Below are 20,953 nucleotides of genomic sequence, written 5' to 3' on the forward strand. Positions count from 1 at the left end.
GCACAGAGCTTGCTTAAAATTTTTTTCTGATAACCACCCTGAGATAATCTGTCACCTGGGCTTCTCCTCCTCCCCACCCCCCAAAGAAAGCTGGAGGCAACCTTCATGATAAGATTACCTACTCTACCCTGAAGGAAAGTGACCTAACCCAAAATACTCTTTTCTTTCTTTTGCTAATAATGTCCTTGCCCCACCCTCCTTTTTACAAAAATCTTCTCTTCCACAACTCCTTCACTCCTTCCAGCTCCTACTTGTTAGGTGGGGTGCTGCCCAACTCAGGAATCAGTTAATAAAGTGAATTAGATCATCAGATTTACCCAGTTGAAGTGTGTGTGTGTGTGTGTGTGTGTGTGTGTGTGTGTGTGTGTTTTCAACAAACCTTACCTCTGTGGTCCTCCTCCCAAAAGGCAATAATCTGGCTGGCTCAGTTAGTAGAGCACGTCACTCCTGATCTTGTGGTTGTAAATTTGAGCCCCATGTTGGGTCCAGAGATTACTTAAAAATAAAATCTTAAAAAACAAAAAACAAAAACAAAAAAACCTGACCAATTGTCCTGAAAACAGTGATGGTCACCAAGAACAAGGTAAGTCTGAAAAAGTGTCTCTTTTTTTTTTTTAAAGAGATTGAGCTTGGGGCCGGGGGCATTGGGAGAGGGAGAGAGAGATTCTTAAGTAGACTCCATGTCCAGCACGGAGCCCGTCGTGGGACTCAGTCTCACAACCCTGAGATCATGACCTGAGCTGAAATCCAGAGTCAGACCGACTGAGCCACCCAGGCATCCTTCTCCTATTCTTGTAGACAACTGTGGGGGCGTTTGGAACCCAAGCTGTGCTATAGGATCTGTGCAAAGTACAGATCATATCTTATGAACAGGAACAGGACCACAGATCAAGCAAGGCTGGGAGGTAACCAGTAACCTTTGGGCCACATTTGGGTATGTCTAGAATGGCTACAACAACACAATTCTTTATGCTGGTGTTAACCACTGGTCTGTTATGTTGTGTACAACCTCAGCCTCCATAGATACAGGAAGAACTTGACTGTGTGAGTATGTCTTTTTGGACAGATTTCTCTAGAGAGATAAGAGACAAAAGGCAAAAAAAAGCAAATCACAGATAATATTTAGATGTATCTTAATCTCACACCTAGACGGAAAGGAACGTTTAGTTTAGTGAACCCGGGACTAAGTATTTTCCCACTACCATCTGTCATGGCCGCTGTGCCCAGCCATCACACTCCTCCCAGGAAAACAAGGGCAGACTTTGCGGCTGTCTCTCTGGTCTTCAGCAACTTGGGCTTGTTTCCTCCTTGTAGTTGGCCCAGTTCAGTTCATTTACTCTTGGCTTCTGGTGTTTATCTATGAGTTTCTTGAATACCTAGCGACACTTCCAATGACACTATGGAATTATAATATTTTATTTTATTTTTTAAAGATGTTAAGTCAGAGGCACCTGGGTGGCTCAGATGGTTAAGCATCTGCCTTCAGTTCGGGTCATGATCTCCAAGTTCTGGGATCGAGCCCCATACTGAGCTCCCTGCTCAGCAGGAGTCTGCTTCTTCCTCTCCCTCTACCTCTGCTCATGTGCTCTCTCTCTCTCTCTCTCTCTCACTCTGTATCTGTCTCCAATGAGTAAATAAAATCTCAAAAAAAAAAGAAAAAGATGTTACATCATCTCTACATCCACTGCAGGGCTTAAACTCACAACATTGAGATCAAGAGCCCTGTACTCCAACGACTGAGCCAGCCAGGCATCCCTAAATATGCTATTATATAGTATTTTAGAGCTGGCTTTAGAGGTTATTAATTAATTAATTAAAAATTTTAAAATTAGTTATTTATTTAAGAGAGAGAGACAGAGCACAGGAGAGAACACAAGTAGGGGGAGTGGCAGTCAAAGGGAGAAGCAGGCTTTCCGTTGAGCAGGGAACCTGGGCTCCATCCTAGGACCCTGGGATCATGACCTGAGCCCAAGGCAGGTGCTTAACAGACTGAGTCACCCAGGCTCCGAATTAATTAATTTTTCTAAAGATTTAGCTATTTATTTTAGAGGGGGAGGGGCAGAGGGAGAGAGAGACTGTCCCGCAGACTCCCCGCAGAGCCCAGAATCCGACATGGGGCTCCACCTCCATCCTGAGATCACAACCTGAGCCAAATGAAAAGTGGGACTCTAACTGACAGAGCCACCCAGGTGCCCCAGAGGTTATTTAATTTAAATTAAGGGGTCTCTAATTTAAATTTCTTCATCTTGCGCAGAAGGCTAGCGAGGGTGCGGTGACTTTTCTGACATCCCATTGCTGGCTACTCAGCAGTACTAGTGAGGTAGGACAAGAACTTGGGTCTCCTAATTTAGTGGTTTTTTTTCCCTCCTCCTGGTGCTGCCTTCCATATATCCCACCTCGTATCTGCTGTGTCTAGTACTCTCTCTTCTACCGAACATGACTAGATTATCTGATGCATTAGCTGGCATCAAGATTTAAAAAATAATCCACCAGACACGACAAAATAAATACCGCACAGTGTGCTGCCCACTTCCCAGGCAAGAAGGGACAGAGGCCATGACCCTTAGTTTTCCCAAGTCATGGGTGTGACTCATGCCACTTTTGCTTTTCACTGCGGGTTCAGTTCAGGAGGTATAGGACTGTTCTCTGCGGGCAGATCAGTTGGAAAAGGAATTATTCACAGCTGTGCCTCCCGTGCTGCCTGACTGCGGAGGAGCCTTCCAGGAAAAGAATTCGAGCCATAGCCACATTTTCTATGTCTGAGGGGCTCGGGGAAAGCAGGCGGGACTCCAGATTCCTAGGAGAGCTTTCTTCACGACGGGAAGGATGTGGGGTCAACAGCCACCTGCAGCATCAGGGCTCCAAGTCTGGTTAGTATGGTAGTTCGGGGACCAACGGGCAGCTATTACCGACACTTGTCAAACGCAGCCAGTCGCCATCGGTGTCTTCCATATGTTCTGGGGAGCCGGAGAGGGGCACGTTTAAGCTGCATGTCATGTGGAAAGGCCTGCCTCGGTACGTGGGAGAGCCGACTCAATGCGAATGTGTGACTAGATGTGAACATGGCTTACTCTGACGCGGGGTGGTGGATATCACCATGAGATGGTTCTCACAGTCTTTTCCTTAGGCTTTTCTTTTCTTTTCTTTCCTTCCCTTAGGTTTTCTTTTCTTTTCTTTGTTTTTTAAGATTTAACTTATTTATTTGACAGAGAGAAAGAGCACAAGCAGGGGGAACAGCAGAGGGAGAGGGAGAAGCAGACTCCCTACTGAGCAAGGAGCTCCTTGCGGGGCTCAATCCCAGGACCGTGGGATCATGACCTGAGCCAAAGGCAGACGCTTAATTGACTGAACCACCCAGGCGCCCCTAGATTTTATTTTCTATCTTGATAAGAAGTGTGCCTTTTTCAGAAAACATGGAACCCAAAATGCTTTATAATTTCCGTAGCTGATGTCTGTGTGCTTTTGACAACTCTTGTCACGTTCGTGATGGTTTTTCATGATTTTTCTCTCTGGCATATTGGAAGGGCGTATGAAGATGTTATGGCTGGATGACAGGGTGGGGTGGGCCTGTGATCCCTGCGGATCCTGTGACCTTCCCATCCGCATTATGTTTAAGATAGTGGCATCTCTCTGATATGTTCACAAATAAGAGAGGGAGCTGTTTCTCTGCTTTTCAGAGGAAACCTTTGGAGCTGTGCTTGTGCTGGCCTAGGGGCAGTCACAGCTCCTGGGGGCAGGGCTCCACACCCTTGCAGAAATAGAAGAAGCACTTCTTCCTCCTGGGGAACACATGTGGGTGGGTGGGTGGGTAGCTCAACCGGAGTGAACTACATTTCGTGCTAGACTTTGGTCCCCATGTGTGCCCTCACCCGGTGCCCTTATGCACTGAACAACTTAGACAATGGCGCATAACTGCACAGCCCCATGCACTGGCCCCTGTCAAATCATCTGGGAAGCTCATGGGCACATCTCCAAACACATCTCTAGTGCGAGGAGGTCCCGGAAAGAGACACAACACAGGCATTGGCCTGAGCAGCAGAGTGTGGCCAACCATGGTCCAGCTAAGTGGTATCAGCGTAAGGGATAAGCAGTCTGAGGGAGCCATGGAGCAGGGATCCACACAGCAGGCAAGCAGCGATCAGTGTGGAACATTATGAGTAGAAACGTCAGAAGTATGAAGTGAAGCCTGGACTGTTTGGTGGGAACCCTTGAAATATTTACAGTGGACCCTCAAGTGTTAAAAAGAAGAGTGTGGTGGTATTTCTTGTTTTGTCTGCCCTGTGTGAGTCTGGGGAGGCTGCCAAGGACCGCAACCCCACTTCACAGCCAGAGGACCTAGCCAACCAAGGAACCCCATGGCCTTAGCCATGATTAACCCAGGGGTCAGTCAATCAAGTTCTTCTGGAGGATTGTTTTTTAATTAATTAATTAATTTTTTCCAAGATTTTATTCATTTACTTGACAGAGAGAAAGACAGCAAGAGAGGAAATACAAGCAGGGGAAGTGGGAGAAGGAGAAGCAGGCTTCCCGCCAAGCAGGGAACCGAAGGCAGACACTTAAGACTGAGCCACCCAGGCGCCCTGAGGATTGCTTTTTTATTGAGAGTAGAGGAAAAGTCATCTGGCCTTCCAGATAAAGGGCGTTAAGAATGTGAATGGGGGCCATCTTCTCTGCAGTGTAGAGGAATCTCTTGTAGAAGAGAATGGGGTCAATGTAAGAAAGAAGCCGGGTGAGAGTGAGAAAAAGGAAGGGAAAGGGATTGCAAGAGTGAGAAAGACCAACCCAGAAAATGTCTTTTTTTTTAGTCCCCTAGATCTAGCCATGACTGACATCCACTCCTAGACTTCCAAGGGTTGTAAGCTGCCAGCACATGCCCTTTTCACTTATGTTAGTTTAAATAGAATTTCTGTCATTTATAAATGAATGACTTCTAACAAATACAGGCAGGGAAATTTGGAAGGGTTCTGAGCACCAGACCTATGCAGGTGAGACCTATCTCTAACTCTCAAGTGACCTTTTAGGGTTGGGAACCTTTAGTTCATTACAAATCAAACTGCCAATGCATCTTCATTTCGAAAACACTGGAGTTACCTGCCTCTCTGTTCCCTGGACATTACCAAGGTCTTTGGATGATTTGACCAAATTCCTGACTTTTCATGGTTCAATCTCCTTGCTTCTGACCCATTGCTTTGGTATTCAAAAGAGATGGTATACCAAAAAGCTTTGGTATACAAAAAACCCATCCATCTGAACTGGGAATTCTTCCTCACTGAACAGTCACTAAAGTTCTACCAAAAGAGGGACATAGTAATTCTTAGGATTTTACTGGTAAATTCTTTTGTAAAATAAAACATGTTTGCAAAATGAGTAACCTGCTCAATACACTGGTTTTGCATACTCAAATATTTATATATAAGCTATGTGTATATATATATACTTTTAAAAATATCTATTTATTTTATAATGTACATTATTTTATATAAGGTATGTAAATTATAAAATAAATAAAAAATATATTTATACACTTGGATTTTTTCTTCCAAAAAAATCTGTATAAAGAAAAGTATATATCATTTTGCGCCAGTTATCGATATGCTACAAAGCTAAGAATCCATTCCTATCTTGGACCAGTTTACGTCAACAGAAGGTACCAAAAATACTTATTAATTCTTTTTTTTAACGATTTTATTTATTTATTTGATAGGCGGAGATCACAAGTAGGCAGAGAGGCAGGCAGAGAGAGAGGGAGGAAGCAGGCTCCCTGCTGAGCAGAGAACCAGATGCGGGGCTTGATCCCAGGACCCTGGGATCATGACCTGAGCTGAAGGTTGAGGCTTAACCCACTGAGCCACCCAGGTGCCCCTTATTAATTCTAACATGGGCAGATTCATTCATAGGTCAGGCATAACAGAACTTTATCACGATGACCAGTGATGAGGGGAAAGTGGCCACAGACCACTAAGAGCAGAACTGGGGAAAACTGACATAACTGAAGGGTCATTTGTCAATGTCCTGAGATAAAAAATATGCCAGGACTGGTTCCAGCTGGTCATGGTATCAAAGAGGTACATAGCAGGTGAAGCCTAGCAACTGAAGGGTCCAAGATCAATGGCAGGAAATGGCAGTTATACCCTGGTTCTAGGTTGGCAGTCAGCCCCTAGAAAGTAACAAGAACAGGTCCTGGGCTCCCCAGAAGGAGCGCAGAGAGCTAAAAGAGGATCAGGGTCTTAGGCCAGCAGGGGTTTCAGGCTAGTACTTTGTCCAAATGGGAAGAAGAAATGTCCACTTATTCAGCCTGGCCATTACAGATGAGAACTATAACTCAGTGGGCATGCCTGTGGGGGAGGTGGTCAGGCGATGGTACAACTTACTTCATCCACCGGCAGGCAAAAGGAATTCAGCTCAGTTTAGGTAGTAAGGGTACAAATACGACTGAGACACAGCATAATTGCTCTCAAATTGCTTATAATCTAGATGGAGAAAGAGCATAAAGAGATGATCTCAATTGTGTGCAGATGCTGGAGGACTTTGATGAGTGCCAAAGGAGAGAAATGCATCATGTGTTATGGGAGCGCAAAGAAGGGTCACTGACTCTAAACAAAGGTTTAGGAAGACTTCCTGGAGAAGATGTTAGTTGAGCTGATTCTAGCCAGCATGGGAAAGTGAGAACAATTTACCATGAACAGTCATGGAGGTGGGACATGGAGAAGCACATTCAGGGCATTTCAAGAAACTGGGTATTACCTGAGTGACAAGAATCTCCTGTGCCATGCTAAGATGTTTTTCCCACAAGGGGGTAGGGAGGTATGGTGGGAGCTATTAACCATGTTCATGTCTATTTCTCCTCCTCCTTCTAGTAATAGAAACCCTTCTCTCCCCACACTGAGTTTTAGCTGAAATATACATCCCCAGTCAGGAAGTACAGTCTCCAGCCTCCCTTGCAGTAGATGCGACCATGGCACCAAGTTCTTGGGAAGGAAGTTTGTGTGAATGGAAATTAGGAGTATAACATTCATGTTATAGCATTTAAGGGAAGCCGCTCTTTCTCTACTTTCTTTTTCCTCTCTGTCTCCTTCCAGAGGTCTAGAACACAGATGTGGCCAAGAGAGCCAGCCTCAGACATGCCAACAATGACCATGCCCTGGGGTAGGTGGCACACTAAAGATGAACGGAACCAAGATCCTGGGATGAACCAGTAAAGCAGAGCACCCTCCTCATCCCAGACATCTTCTTTACTGGACTACTGAAGGAGAGAGAAATACATTTCTTATTGAGCCACCATCTTTGGGTTCTCTTACTACAGCATAGTGTGTACCCTAATGTGAGAGGGAAGGAAAGATGGTGTTAGGTTTTCTAATAGAATTTCTTATTCAGTCAGTAACAGCTAAGGAGCTAGGAAAGGCTGAGAAAACCACTGTCTTTATTTATTTATATATTTTTAAAGATTTTATTTATTTATTAGACACACAGAGAGAGAAATCACAAGTAGGCAGAGAGGCAGGCAGAGAGAAAGGGGGAAGCAGGCTCCCTGCTGAGCAGAAAGCCCTATGCGGGACTCCATCCCAGGACCCCGAGATCATGACCTGAGCCGAAGGCAGAGGCTTAACCCACTGAGCCACCCTGGCGCCCATACCGTCTGTCTTTAATGATGAGAGCTGAACAAGGCTGGGGCTGGCGGACAGCGGGATAAGCAATCATGCAGCCTTGTCGCAAGAGAGAGAGAGGGAAAGCCCCTTGAGAACTATGAACTTCCAAACCTGGCTCTGAGAGCCGAGTTCATCCAGGACAGCCAGCAACTGGCAGTCAGCAAACTCCTGAACGTACTCTGCCTTGCAAAGTTGTGTCCGCTGTCATCTTCAAAAGCTGACTCCAACAAGCTTTGCCGGAAGGCTTCATGGACAAACCCCACTTAGTCATTTTGTGTTAATGATGTTTGCAGAAGAAAAATATTATTTATAATTGCCTTCTATTTCCTGAAGAGGATGCGTCCTCTAATTGGAAGAATTTCTGTTTTGCTAAACACGGGTGATTTGTCAGGCACAGGTTTGGAAAGTAGAAAGAAACTAGGATAAAAGGCATTTCTCTGCATAATAAAGGGTTGAGGAATTTGCAGAGGGCTGGGGGTGGCCGTGGTGAAGAGCAGCAAGGCTGGAGGCTGATGGGGGGTTGTGGGGGGGGGGATGGGAAGAGACCCCTGTGGCAGAAGGAGAGAGAAAGAGGTATGTCCTAGGGGGTCTTCAGTCCCTGCAGCCTACGTGATGTAAACCATGTCTCCCCTTCAGCAAATTCTCTCTTGTTGGTATGAGAGGGCATAAGGGGGTGAGTCTGAGTGAGAGGATGAGGGAAATGCTGATGTCTGGATTACACACAGCAAAGAGAGAAGAAACTAGAACACAAAAAGTGAGAGTCAAAGCTGGTGATTAACGGTTCTAGAATTTCAGATAACTTCTGTTAGTCATTAATCCTGTGATTTGCAATTATGTGTCCTGGACTGTCTTAATCTGAGTTACCATTCACCCAGTAATGACCCAGTGCCCATTACTGGAACACTTACTCATTGCTAGCACATATTAATTGATTATTATGAAAATTCAGAAACAAAGAGCTTTCCTCTAGCTGAGGGTAGGGTGAATTGAAGAAAGGCAACATGACAGGAGTTGCATTTGAGCTGAGCCTTGAAGAATGGATAAGAATTGGTCATACAGGGGCGCCTGGGTGGCTCAGTGGGTTAAAGCCTCTGCCTTCGGTTCAGGTCATGATCCCAGCATCCTGGGATCGAGCCCCACATCGGGCTCTCTGCTCAGCGGGGAGCCTGCTTCCTCTTCTCTCTCTGCCTGCCTCTCTGCCTACTTGTGATCTCTGTTTGTCAAATAAATAAAATCTTTAAAAAAAAAAAAAAAAAAAAGAATTGGTCATGCAGAGGCTTTTCAGAGGAAGGCAACAGCATAGACAATCTGACCAAAGGCAAAATCACACATTTTTTTTCAATACGTATTTAACAATGTCCACCGTGTGCCAGGCATAGCTATGCAAGGTCCCAGGGATGTGAAGATGAGTTTGGCTACATAGTCTTCTGTTAATATATCCTGCTATTTTTCTGTTCATTCTGTTACCGGTTTTCCACATCTATCAGCTCTCTTTGGCCACATTTCTGCCAGGCCAGTTCTTTCAGTGTATGATGTTTCTTTTGCTCCCTGGTGCATTTTAACCTGCCATTGATGACCATTTCTCTAATTTACTGAGGTCAATTGCATTTTGATCTTCTGTATACTTGGCACATTCATCTGCTCGGGGTCATATGTAATATTTATGAAGACTATCACTTTCTTTCCATTGTCCAGACCCACATCTCAATATCCTTTTGTGCCAATATGTACTGAAGGTTAGAAGTAAGATGAGAAATATAGCTCCAGAATCCCGGGTTACAAGACCTAGTACACTTGACCCTTGAACAACAGACTTGAACGGTATGCATCTATTTATACATGGATTTGTTTCAATAAATATAATATAGTACTATAAATGCATTTTCCTGCCCTTTTGATTTTTTTAAGTTGCCTTGAACACGGGGTTTGAACTCATGACCCTGAGATCAAGAGTCAGACGCTCAACTGACTGAGCTACCCAGGCATCCCTCCTTTTGATTTTCTTTTCTTTTTTTTTTTTTTTTTAAAGATTTTATTTATTTCTTTGACAGAGACAGATCACAAGTAGGCAGAGAGGAAAGCAGAGAGAGGAGGAAGCAGGCTCCCCGCTGAGCAGAGAGCCCGATGCGGGACTCGATCCCAGGACCCTGAGATCATGACCTGAGCTGAAGGCAGAGGCTTTAACCCACTGAGCCACCCAGGCGCCCCTCCTTTTGATTTTCTTAATAACACTTTCTTTTCTCTGGCTTACTTTATTGTAAGAATATTGCAGAAAATACATAAAATATGCAAAATATATGTTGTTTACATTATCAGACTTCTGGCCAATAGAAGGCTATTAGTAAAGTTTTTAGGGAGTCAAAAATTATATATGGACTTGTGATTATGCAAGGGGTTGGCATCTCTAACTGTCATGTTACTCAAAGGCCAACTGTAAGGACACCTAGGTGGCTCAGTCAGTTAAGCATCTGCCTTCGGCTCAGGTTATTATCCCAGGGTCCTGGGATCAAGTCCCACATTGGGCTCCTCACTGAGCAAGGAGCCCAATGTGGGACTTGGCTTCTCCTCCTGCCTGCTGCTCCCCCTGCTTGTGTTCTCTCTCTCTCTCTGACAAATAAACAAATAAAATCTCAAAACACACACACACACACACACACACACACACACACACACAAAGGCCAACTGTATATCTGTAACTGACCACAGTTTTGTCAACTGAAATAGCAATGATGTCTCTTAATGACAGTCATCACTATTATCAACAGATACCTGAGTACCTACTACAGGTAGAAACAATGATATATGGCATCATGAAGAATTGGCCCCAGTTCTTAAGAAGAGGCTTACAGTCCGGATGAGAAAGCAAATAGATGATGCCTAGTGGTCTTTTCCATTCCTCTTCCTAACAAAGTAAGAGAGAACAGAATTGAGAATGTGGAACATAGGAAGGAATTCCCTTCTCTTCTGCCATGTCTTTTTTTTTTTTTAATTTTAAAAAAGGTTTTATTTATTTATTTGACACACACAGAGAGAGAGATCACAAGTAGGCAGAGTGGCAGAGAGAGGGAGAGGGGGAAATAGGCTCCTTGCTGAGCAGAGAGCCCGATGTGGGGCTCAATCCCAGGACCCTGAGACCATGACCTGAGCAGAAGGCAGAGACTTAACCCCACTGAGCCACCCAAGCACCCCATGTCCTGTCTTCTTAATGGTTTCCTCAGAAGGAAGAACTTGTTAATCAGATTGGTCAGAGCCCAGGATATCAATGAATGCACGTTTTACGTGGCTGGGGTCATTTTGGGTTAAGAGGTCACAAGGCCGTGTGTTGCCTTGCTCCCCATTTCCTGCTGAATAGGCCCAGCTCAGTCTCCAGAACATACTTAGAAGAGTAAATCTGGTCTGCTTCGCAGATCTGATCATCTCCTCCCCTCTTTCTGCAGGCACGCCCACGCATCCTGGCCCCAAAATTAGAGGGTGGAAGGGGAACAGGGAATTAGGAAGCAGCCTGAAACCTACGCCATGTCATTCAACTTCGTCTTCTGGCAGAGTTCTATTCTAGAGGTTACTGGGTGCTAGCTCAGGTATGAATAAAATGATCCTTTGGTTTCAATTCCAATTTCTTTTTCATGTAAGGTCCCCTTGGGAACCCTAAGGAGAGGAGACACGATAAGCAGAGCAGGGTTTGACGATTCCTGGTCCTTGAGTATGGAAGACTCTATTTTTGGTTATGGTGGTTCACAAATGTTTGCGGTCCTTCTCTGTGAATGTCAGAGTTGGCCAAGAAAATGTATCAGTTCCAGGCAGAGGTATGAAGAGCCAGTGTGTCATTCACCATTATCACTTTTCTTTCACGAGACCAACATTGTCCCGGATAAGGGTCACTTGATAAGCCTGGGTCACAGCATGAAGACAAACTAGAATGTAGTCAAGCTGACCAGCCATGAACATGTAGGGTATTTCAAGAAAAACAGAACAAAACACTTTCTTGTTATTAGTCACTTTGAGATCATTAGTTACTACAGCCTAACTTACCTGGCATGTTTACCCTATTACCATCTGTACCACCCTATTACCCTATTACCATCTGTGATTCTTCTAACATCTTTTCTCCCTTCATTTCTCCTAAGAAAACTCTCACTTTGCCCAGGTTGTTCACCTAACTCTACATGTGCTTGGGGGAAGGGATTCTAATTCCAAGCCACAGGGGCAAATCATAATTAATTTAAGCCTTTCATGATAGTTTCTTCCTTCTTGATGGCGACTGGTTTAGATGTGGGCATAAGAGACTGTGGGAGGGGCGCCTGGGTGGCTCAGTGGGTTAAAGCCTCTGCCTTCGGCTCAAGTCATGATCCCAGGGTTCTGGGATCGAGCCCCACATCGGGCTCTCTGCTCAGCAGGGAGCCTGCTTCCTCCTCTCTCTCTGCCTGCCTCTCTGCCTACTTGCGATCTCTATCTGTCAAATAAATAAATAAAATCTTTAAAAAAAAAAAAAGAGACTGTGGAAAATTGGCTTGAGGTCTTCTGAGACAGGTTTTCCGTGGCAATAAAAAGGGGCACATGGGAAGAAACAGTCTCTCTACTTCTGCCAGACATTATGTGGATGGATGTGTTAGGTGGAATTGTGGCAACCATTCTGTAACTATGAGGGACACTAACCTAAGAATATCAGTGTGAAAAGATGTAAAGAATCTGGGTCCCCTGATAGTGTTATTTAGCTGTTAAATGAACTAATCCTAAAGCTGACCTATCTCTAAATTTCTTGCTATGTGAGATCATATATTTTCCTTATTAAGACAATAGAATCTGGAATGGAGGGGAAACAAATGAGTTTAGTATTAGGGATGTTGAGGTGATGTCAGGACAGCATCCTTTCACATTGCTGAAGCTCCAGAGATGTCAAATTAAACTTGAATTTGGGAGTCATCTACGGAGAAATATAACAACACATCTGGGAAGATAATCCTATACCCGAAACAGTATCTCCGTGCTTGACAAATTTTGGTAGTATAACAAAACATTATACCTGAACAAGTGTAGCCATCTCCTAACTGGATATGCCGCTGTCCCAGGTCCTCACCTGTCACCCATCCTGGGAAAGGAAGACCATAGGGGTGGTAGGAACCTGCTAGCAAGAGACAGCAAAGACACTGAGGAAGTAATGACACCACCTGGGTCCTCAGACCCTGCTCTCCTCAAGCCTGGATATGGACATGCATCTGCCTATGACTTACACGTTCTAATTTTGCATAGATGACTATGAACACGGATTATAAGCAACTTCTAAATTTACTTTTTGTTTTTAAGATTTTATTTATTTGAGAGAGAGAGAGAGAGAGAGAGAGAGTGAGAGAGACCATGAGAGGGGAGAAGGTCAGAGGGAGAAGCAGACTCCCTGTGCAGCTGGGATCCGGATGTGGGACTCGATCCCGGTACTCTGGGATCATGACCTGAGCCGAAGGCAGTCACTCGCCCAGCCAAGCCGTCCAGGCACCCTAAATTTATTGGCTCTTATCTAGCTTTTAGTAAACAATTGTTCCAGCAAACTATGGTTCATCCTCTCATAGACATCCTATGTGTGATACTGGGAAAGCCTCATAGGGAGCCCCAGGGTCAACAAAATGAACACCATGAAGTACCAAGGAAATGGTCAATGTAGCAGATGGAGTCTCTAGTGCCTAAGGTGATCCGTGGTTAGGAGATAGTTTTGGGGGCTCCTGGGAGGCTCAGTCAATTGAGTGCAGGGATCTTGATTTCGGTTCAGGTCACAATCTTTGGTTGGTTTCCTCCCCCACACTCAGGTGGAGTATGCTTGAGATTCTTTCCCTCTCCCTCTGCCCCTCCCTTCACTCATGCGCTGGCACTCGCTCTCTCTCTAAGATAAATAAATAAAATCTTAAAAAAATTTTTTTTTTAAAAATCTGATACAGAGAAAGAGAGAGAGCACAGCAGGGGGAGCTGCAGGGGAAGAGGGAGAAGCAAACACCCCGCTGAGCAGGGAGGCTGGTTCCCAGGACCCGGAGATCATGACCTGAGCTGAAAGCAGATACTCAACTGACCCAGGCACTCAGACACCCCTAAATTAAATAAATAAAATCTTAAAAAAAAAAAAAAAAGAAGATAGTTTTGGAAGATACTAATCTATAGGGCACTAGTTTATTGATACTTTAAGAAAATATATGGGGATACTTAAAGAATTAATTTTTTTAAAAGATTTTATTTATTTATTTGACAGACAGAGATTACAAGTAGGCAGAGAGGGAGGCAGAGAGAGAGAGAGGAGGAAGCAGGCTCCCTGCTGAGCAGAGAGCCCCATGCGGGGCTCCATCCCAGGACCCTGGGATCATGACCTGAGCCGAAGGCAGAGGCTTTAACCCACTGAGCCACCCAGGCGCCCCTAAAGAATTAATTTTTTGAAATGCCATTTAGATATAACTTTTCTAAAGGCATATCCAGTGGGTAAACGCACACATCTGCCTAATACTTACAGTGAAACCTATACTTTACCTGAGACATCTTAAAATAGGTTTCTAAGTTGTCACTGCTGGGCCTGCATTGAAATTACTCTTGCTTCCCTAAGCCCCCCCAAAAAAGACATTTTCATGAGCTGGAAGAGCAAATGCAATCTTAAAGATGGCTAACTTCAGCCTTGAAGTTATTTAGAAAGGATCTGGCTTCAAACATTGTTTGCAGGCAGAATTTGTAATTGGCTAGGACCAAGGCCGGTATTTAAAGATGACTCAGTGGTACGGCCAGGGGCGGGGGATGGTGGGGAAAGACCAGGCAGTGGTCTCTCTAAAAGAAGTCTTAGACCCGTTTTCATCATATTGAGGGTCTGAGGCCCCGAGCTGCCGCAAACTAGGAGGTGCCGTCCAGTGTAAGAATATCTGAGACCCTGAGAAATGCACCTTCAAATGATTCGAATGGGAGGCGGCTAAAACCCAACTCCCCTCAACCCTCACCCCCAGCTCCAGGCCAGGATTTCCGCCAAGAATTCCAAAGCCACGGTCCAACTGGGGGCCTAGCCGGGTGACCTTCGTCAGGCCCCAGAATTCCCCTTGGGACGTCCCGGAGGCCCTGGTTCCGGACTCTGCCGGGGCTCACCGGTGTCCTCGGCCCCGGATGCTCGCGACCGCCTTCGGGACGCATCCCGCAGCGCATCGTTAGTCCGGGAGTCGGGACATCCTCTCCGCCCTGCGGGACGCCGCCCCACCCAGGCCCGCGGCGCCACGCCCACCGGTGGGGGTCCCGGGTGGGGCCGGGGATGCCCTCCCGCGGCCGCACCACCCCCAGCCGGCGGCCCGAGGGCTTCCCGAGGCCCGGAGCCCCGCCCGCCGCCCCTCCCCCGGCCGCCGCAGGCCCCGGGCCCCGCCGCCCCTCCCGGGCGCCGCCCGCCGAGGCCGCCTCTGCAGCTGGCCGTGCGGCCGGCCCGCGCCCGCCGCCGCGCGCTGATTGGCTGACGGGGGCCGGCGGCGGCGCTGAGTGGCCGGGCAGATTCGCTGGGTCAGGGCTGCAGAGGCGCCTGGCGCACCGGCGGGAGCGGAGCCGCGGCGCGCGCTCGCTCCGGACGCCGGCCGGCCGGCCGCCCGCCAGCCCGAGCGAGCGGCCCGGGGCGTCGAGGGTGGCCGCGCGGCGCGCCGGGCGCTGCCGCCCTGGCAGCCATGTGCTCCCAGCTCTGGTTCCTGACGGACCGGCGCATCCGCGAGGACTACCCGCAGGTGCAGATCCTGCGCGCCCTCCGGCAGCGCTGCTCCGAGCAGGACGTGCGCTTCCGGGCGGTGCTCATGGACCAGATCGCCGTCACCGTCGTCGGCGGCCACCTCGGTGAGCGAGGCGGGCCCCGGGAGGGCGGGGAGGCGCGTCGGGGTCCCCGGGAGTCGGCCGGTGGGCGCGCGCACCCGGGCCTCCTCCAGCCAAGTCTCCTTCGGGTCCCCCAGACCAGCAGCCCTCCCCCGCGAGCCCTCCTTGGGTTAGAGAAAGCCCCTAACCTTGAGAGCTTCCTTTGACCACCACCGTCCGCCCTGAGGCCAAGATTTGAGAACGGGATTCCGCGTACTGAGGGGACTTTGTTTTGGGAGGAACTCGAATTCGCCTGAAGCTGCCTGGAGGTCCGAGGAAAATCAAGCTGCAAACCCCATATTTGCAAATTCTGCTCGCATTTCGTGCCCTGTCAGGATAGCTTTATAGAAACCCTCACCACATTTATGAAATTGCCGTTACAATGAATGTTTTTAAAAAGTTTTGCGGGAGTGTGTAAGCATGAGTAATGCACTATAGAATTATCATTCCCAAACTAGGAACCTACATAGGGGGAGAAATTTACAACTGGAGTCCCCTCTTGAGTGTGTAAGTGGGAGAGTAGACCGTTGATGGGTTTTTTAAAACTCATCCTCCTTCCTAAAAGTGTTGAATTCTGATTCCAGAAAAGCCAAGATTTCAGGTCCAGACCATTCTGGCCTCCTGTTTCTCCACTGCTGTGTCCAAGAGACATTTTTGGGTAAGACATGGTTATCATCTGTGACCCTGACTTCAAAAGGTTAACTATGTGTTTTAGATATTCTTAATTATTTTTAATACAAGCAGTCTCCTCCTGGAACCGTTGTAAGTTTAGGAACCCCCTCTAACCTGCAGTTTGAGTGGCTTCAGCCTCTACTCTGGAAGTAAGCCAGCTACTTCACTGGAGATCAGATGTGGGACTGGGGGCCGGGGGGAATTTGGGCCCAGTTCAGGGTGCTTTTTTAACCATACCTGGTTAAATAAGCTTATAATTTGTTACTCTTCTTTAGCAGAGGAAAGGGATTCCTTTCCCTTTCAGAACAGGTGACTTAAAGGAGTTTCGAATACGTCCTGTGTATAAGGTATCTGTTCTAGGTGTTTTATCCATATTTATCTAAACCCTTCATAAGTAATATCAGGCCGTATAGCCCCCCTGATAATTATACTACAAGCTTTAGGTGTCATACGTTTAATCTAAAACAGTGTGTCATGTGTAAGGGGTACTGTCTATCGATTCTTGATTTGCTAAAACTCTTACAGTTAGTTAATGTAGAACTGGATTCCAGAACAAGCAGTCTGGAAATCTGGTTTCTTAAAGCACAGCTTTGCTGCTAACAGGTATCTTGGCTTTGCCTTGACGAGGTCACTTCATGTCTTTGAACCTCAGGTTTCTTGTTTATATAAAACTAAGGGTTAAGGTTGTTCTAGCTCTAAAATTGTTCAGTGGAATTATGTTATCTTTTACTGATCTAGATCTAGGATATACATCTTTCTACCCCCAGCGTTAGTTTGTTTCCTCTTCATTTTATTGATTTATTTTGCAGCGTGTAAAGATGCCGTTTTTGAAGTACAGCAATTGAAGTTCCACATCATATTTCTGTTGGAGACCCATCCGGCATTCTGTGAAGGAGTAGGGAAAATTCTCTCTGTTCTGTGTCTAAAACCCCATTTGAGGAGCGCCTGGCTGGCTCAGTTGGTAGAACATGTAGCTCTTGATCTTGGGGGGGGGGGTGGTCGTGAGTTTGAGTACTATGTTGGGCATGGAGGTTACTTTTTAAAAAATTTAAAAAAACAAACCATTTTAAAGAATTGGTCCTAGAGAAAGAAAATTAAATTCTTTTTCTGCAGGAAAACCCTTTAAACCCTTTTGTTTAGTGTCTTAAATTTTATAGGAATTCATGTGTGAATGTGTCTGTCTCTTTGCAAACCAGAAGTTCTTTGTAAACTATGAGAAAATATAGTCGCTGGAGTAACTGCAGACAGGGATTTTTTGAAGGAGTTTTAATCTTTTGTTAATTCAGAGATACCCAGACACAATTCATGACACATAAAACAAACCTATCAGATCACTCTTCCTGCCATCCAAAGCAGTGATGAGATTTATTTGTCATGGGGGTGGGTTAATCGAAGCCCAAGGAGGTAAGCTCTGTGCAAAGAGTGAGCTCCTTTGCTAGTTCATTGCTGTAATCATGACTTGAACAGGGTCTTGCAGTAATAGGCACTCAGTGAATATTTTTTTGAGTGAATAAAGGTATGCGCTCTATTTCCCAGTTTCTTCTATCGTCAGACTACAGAAAAGCCTTGGCAATTTGCTGAGCCAAGTATTCTTCTGGAGTAAACTCTAGAACTTACTGGCTTTGAAATGCAGAAATAGTTACCGATATTAATGACACTTCCCATTCGCAAATTATTGAGGGTGAGAGCTGGGAAAGCCTTTAAGATCATCCATCCTGACCCTTTCGTTTTACTAATGAAGGACCCGACGCTCAAAGATACTCAGTGCCATCCAGCTGGTTAGCAGCTAACTACAGTTCAAGACCCAATCTAATTCCCGTCTCTGGATACAGAATAAGCATGTGCGAGGGCATTTGCAGCCCATGGTACCTTTTTCCGTGGATGTGGAATTGAACTGAGTTGAATTACCCTGAGGCTAGACAGTGACTTTGCAAAGGGATTTTAAAATTTAGGAAGTTAATGTACCCCCTTTACCAAGTCTCCTTCTCGAGATTAGTGCAAGGGGGTCCATGCAGGAGTCCCTTTGGGACAGTCGGAGCAGGACGTCAGCCAATTACTTAAATTCTTTCCTGAGCTTCCCTCTGTGGAGGCTAGTAGGACCCCAAATCCAGAAACCAAAATTTCAGGTTCTGTCTGGAAATAGGATTCATACAAGAGATGGAAAGTTTGGGATTTAACGTTTGCAGTTATTTAAACAAGGTAATACGAGTAAGCTGAAGATGTCGTGCACATGCAAGGTTTTGTGGTGAGTGATGTTGCTGCCCCAGCGTAGGTTTGCATGGGATGAGTGGGAATGGCCGCCGGGAAGAGTTAATGACCTTCGGGTGGCTGAAGCAGTCCTGCAGGGGACGCTTTCCCTTCACCCTTCTGCAGGAAGTGGCATAATGAGAGCCACGCCCATCTCCATTCCTTCTTGGAAACCGCAAGTTGTTCATTTGTTCAACGGATATCTCTTAATTACTCTCTACCGTGGGCTAGTGTGGTGGTGCGTATGTCACCCAAATACACAGTCAGAGTCAAAGCAAAATACGCATGGTGTTTATCATGGACCAGGCAGAGGTCGGGGTTCTTTCTACAGATTAACTCTGTAAACATCAGTAAGGTGTCTGGCACGTAGTACTGGCTGGCAGGACCAGTACTCAGGAATTGCAGGCTCAGCAAACTTGATTTCCTCCCTTCCACTCCACCCCATGGGCGCACTGCCTGCCCTGACTTCAGTCCCCGCGGTGCCCATGGGGTCTGCTCCCTCTCCCTCACCCCAGCTCTCTCGCATTCCTCCTTCCGCTCAGCTCACACCCCTCATCTCTCCGAGGTCTTTCTTGAGCTCCCTCCCCTCCCCTCTCCTCAGGCAATCCCTTTCCCTTCTGCTGCCAAGTAACGTTGTTGAAAATAGCGTCCGTCATATTTTATTGTAATTTATCTATTTACAAAGTTTATAGTCTCTCTATTTCTCCCTCCCTCCCTCCACGCCTGGGAATCCCCCAGATGCGTGCTCCGTAACTGGTACCCAGTAGGCCTCCAGTTAATGTTTGGATGGTTGAGTGAAGGGCCTGAGAGGCTAATTGGAAGCATAGGAGACTTTTGCCATAATTGGGTTTGTTTGGGAAGTCATGTTTGGATGTCTGAATGTTTCTGTGATGAGGCATTCTCTGAGGGCACAGTCCCCCATGCAAATTAAGTTCTTTGACCACCCACGGGCCTTTACAACGACAATTTCTGGTCTCAGAAAACAAGTATAGTCACAAACTCAGGGACAGGCATCAAGACCGGAAAAATGCGTCTGACCTGGAAACGAGGGTGTGTAACAGTTTGTCTCTGAGGAGCAGAATGATTCAGCATTCCTTGCCTTCCTTTCCGAGCTGAAATCTTGGTGGCCATATGGTGATTTCTAGGTCAGGTTCTTTGTTATTTTTTTTATATTTATTTACTTATTTAAGATTTATTTATTTATTTTGGGGGGTGGTGGGCGCCTGTGAGTGGAGGGAGGGACAGAGGGAGAGAGTCCTTTCAAGCAGATATCCTGCTGAGCGCTGAGCCCTTTGTTGGGGGTTCAGTCCCTGGGAGATCATGACTCTAGCTGAAACCGACCCAACCGGCTGAACCACCCAGGTGCCCCTAGGTGAGGTTCTTTCTTTCTTTATTTTTTTTAAAAAGATACTTTATTTATTTATTTGCGAGAGAGACAGAGTATGAGCGAGGAGAAGGTCAGAGAGAGAAGCAGACTCCCCGTGGAGCTGGGAGCCTGATGCGGGACTCGATCCCGGTACTCCAGGATCACGACCTGAGCTGAAAGCAGCCGCTCAACCAACAGAGCCACCCAGGCGCCCTAGGTCAGGTTTTTAAATTAAGGTGTCTGGGATACTTTTCCTTGGTTCCTTGTAGTAATCAGCTGAGTAAGATTGAAATATTTGGGTGGGGGGAATCCTAACTGAATTGGAGGAAAAGGTCATATTGCAGACTTGGAGAAGACAACAGAGGCCTCATGGAGAAGGGAAGGACTCCCGTTGCTATGTAAGCAGGCACTAGCAGACAAGGATACCATGCTAACCTAGGGCACAGAGGTCCATCTTTGACCTCGCTTTCTGCCAAAGGCCTGTGCCTGACACCCTGTAATCTGAATAAACCACCAGACGGGACCAGTGGATAAGTCAGAGAGCGGATGCAGGCACCTACCGTGTACTGTTTCTAAGCGGATGTGAGCACTGAATGGATAATCTTTACCCCGAGCGTCCTCGTTTATATCCATGGGCCAATCTCAAGGACTGAAAGAAGGTGGATTGGATGTGTAGTTTATGATTTTTTTTTTAAACAATTTTTTTTTTTAAAGATTTTATTTATTTACTTGACAGAGATCACAAGTAGGCAGAGAGGCAGGCAGAGAGAGGGGAGGGGGAGAAGCAGGCTCCCCGCTGAGCAGAGAGCCCGATATGGGGCTCCATCCCAGGACCCTGGGATCATGACCTGAGCCAGAGGCAGAGGCTTTAACCCACTGAGCCACCCAGGCACCCCTCGTTTATGATTCTAACAATAGTTTTTAGGGATACCTCATAAACTGTCGGAGAGTTCTAGAGCCAGTAGACTGGGATCCTGAGTAGATCTCAAAGCTTTACTTAGAGATTTCTGGACCACCTCTTGCCGTTACCATCACACTTCCACCAAATTGGTTAGGCTTGCCTGGTGGGAGGGGTGGAGCCATCATCAGAGACGTCCGTGTACCGCCCATCCATCTACACCTCCTCCTTGGCCCTCCGCTTAGCAGGGAGTCCAGTGACATCCCAGTAGGGCACTGCTAGCTCACCACA

At 46.5% G+C, this 20,953-nt stretch overlaps 2 protein-coding genes across 2 annotated transcripts in view; both read left to right on the forward strand.

Annotated features, from left to right (window-relative positions):
* The first annotated feature begins 3,901 nt into the window (after positions 1-3,901).
* On the forward strand, positions 3,902-15,100 carry LOC116879429 (proline-rich protein 2-like). Its single transcript, XM_032877701.1, has 3 exons — positions 3,902-4,068; positions 4,677-4,767; positions 14,666-15,100. Exons 1-3 carry the CDS (start codon positions 3,902-3,904, stop codon positions 15,098-15,100), a joined length of 693 nt encoding a protein of 230 aa, XP_032733592.1.
* Positions 15,101-15,237: 137 nt separating this feature from the next.
* RIMKLA (ribosomal modification protein rimK like family member A) overlaps positions 15,238-20,953 on the forward strand; it is a 30,931-nt gene continuing 25,215 nt past the window's right edge. Inside the window, exon 1 of the mRNA XM_032877466.1 lies at positions 15,238-15,464. Within this exon, the coding sequence (XP_032733357.1) occupies positions 15,302-15,464 (163 nt within the window). The 5' untranslated portion in view covers positions 15,238-15,301. The remainder of the gene's footprint in view (positions 15,465-20,953) is intronic.

The sequence above is a fragment of the Lontra canadensis genome, unplaced genomic scaffold (assembly GCF_010015895.1).
Source record: "Lontra canadensis isolate GAN:19392208 unplaced genomic scaffold, GSC_riverotter_1.0 scaffold60, whole genome shotgun sequence".
Classification (NCBI taxonomy): Eukaryota; Metazoa; Chordata; class Mammalia; order Carnivora; family Mustelidae; genus Lontra; species Lontra canadensis.

Coding starts and splice junctions, on each gene's coding strand:
- LOC116879429 (XM_032877701.1), top strand. CDS start 3,902: ATGGCGCATAACTGCACAGCCCCATGCACTGGCCCCTGTCAAATCATC. Junction 4,069..4,676: donor AACCATGGTCCAGCTAAGTG/GTATCAGCGTAA, acceptor TCTTCTCTGCAG/TGTAGAGGAATCTCTTGTAG. Junction 4,768..14,665: donor AAGGGAAAGGGATTGCAAGA/GTGAGAAAGACC, acceptor CTGGGGGCCTAG/CCGGGTGACCTTCGTCAGGC.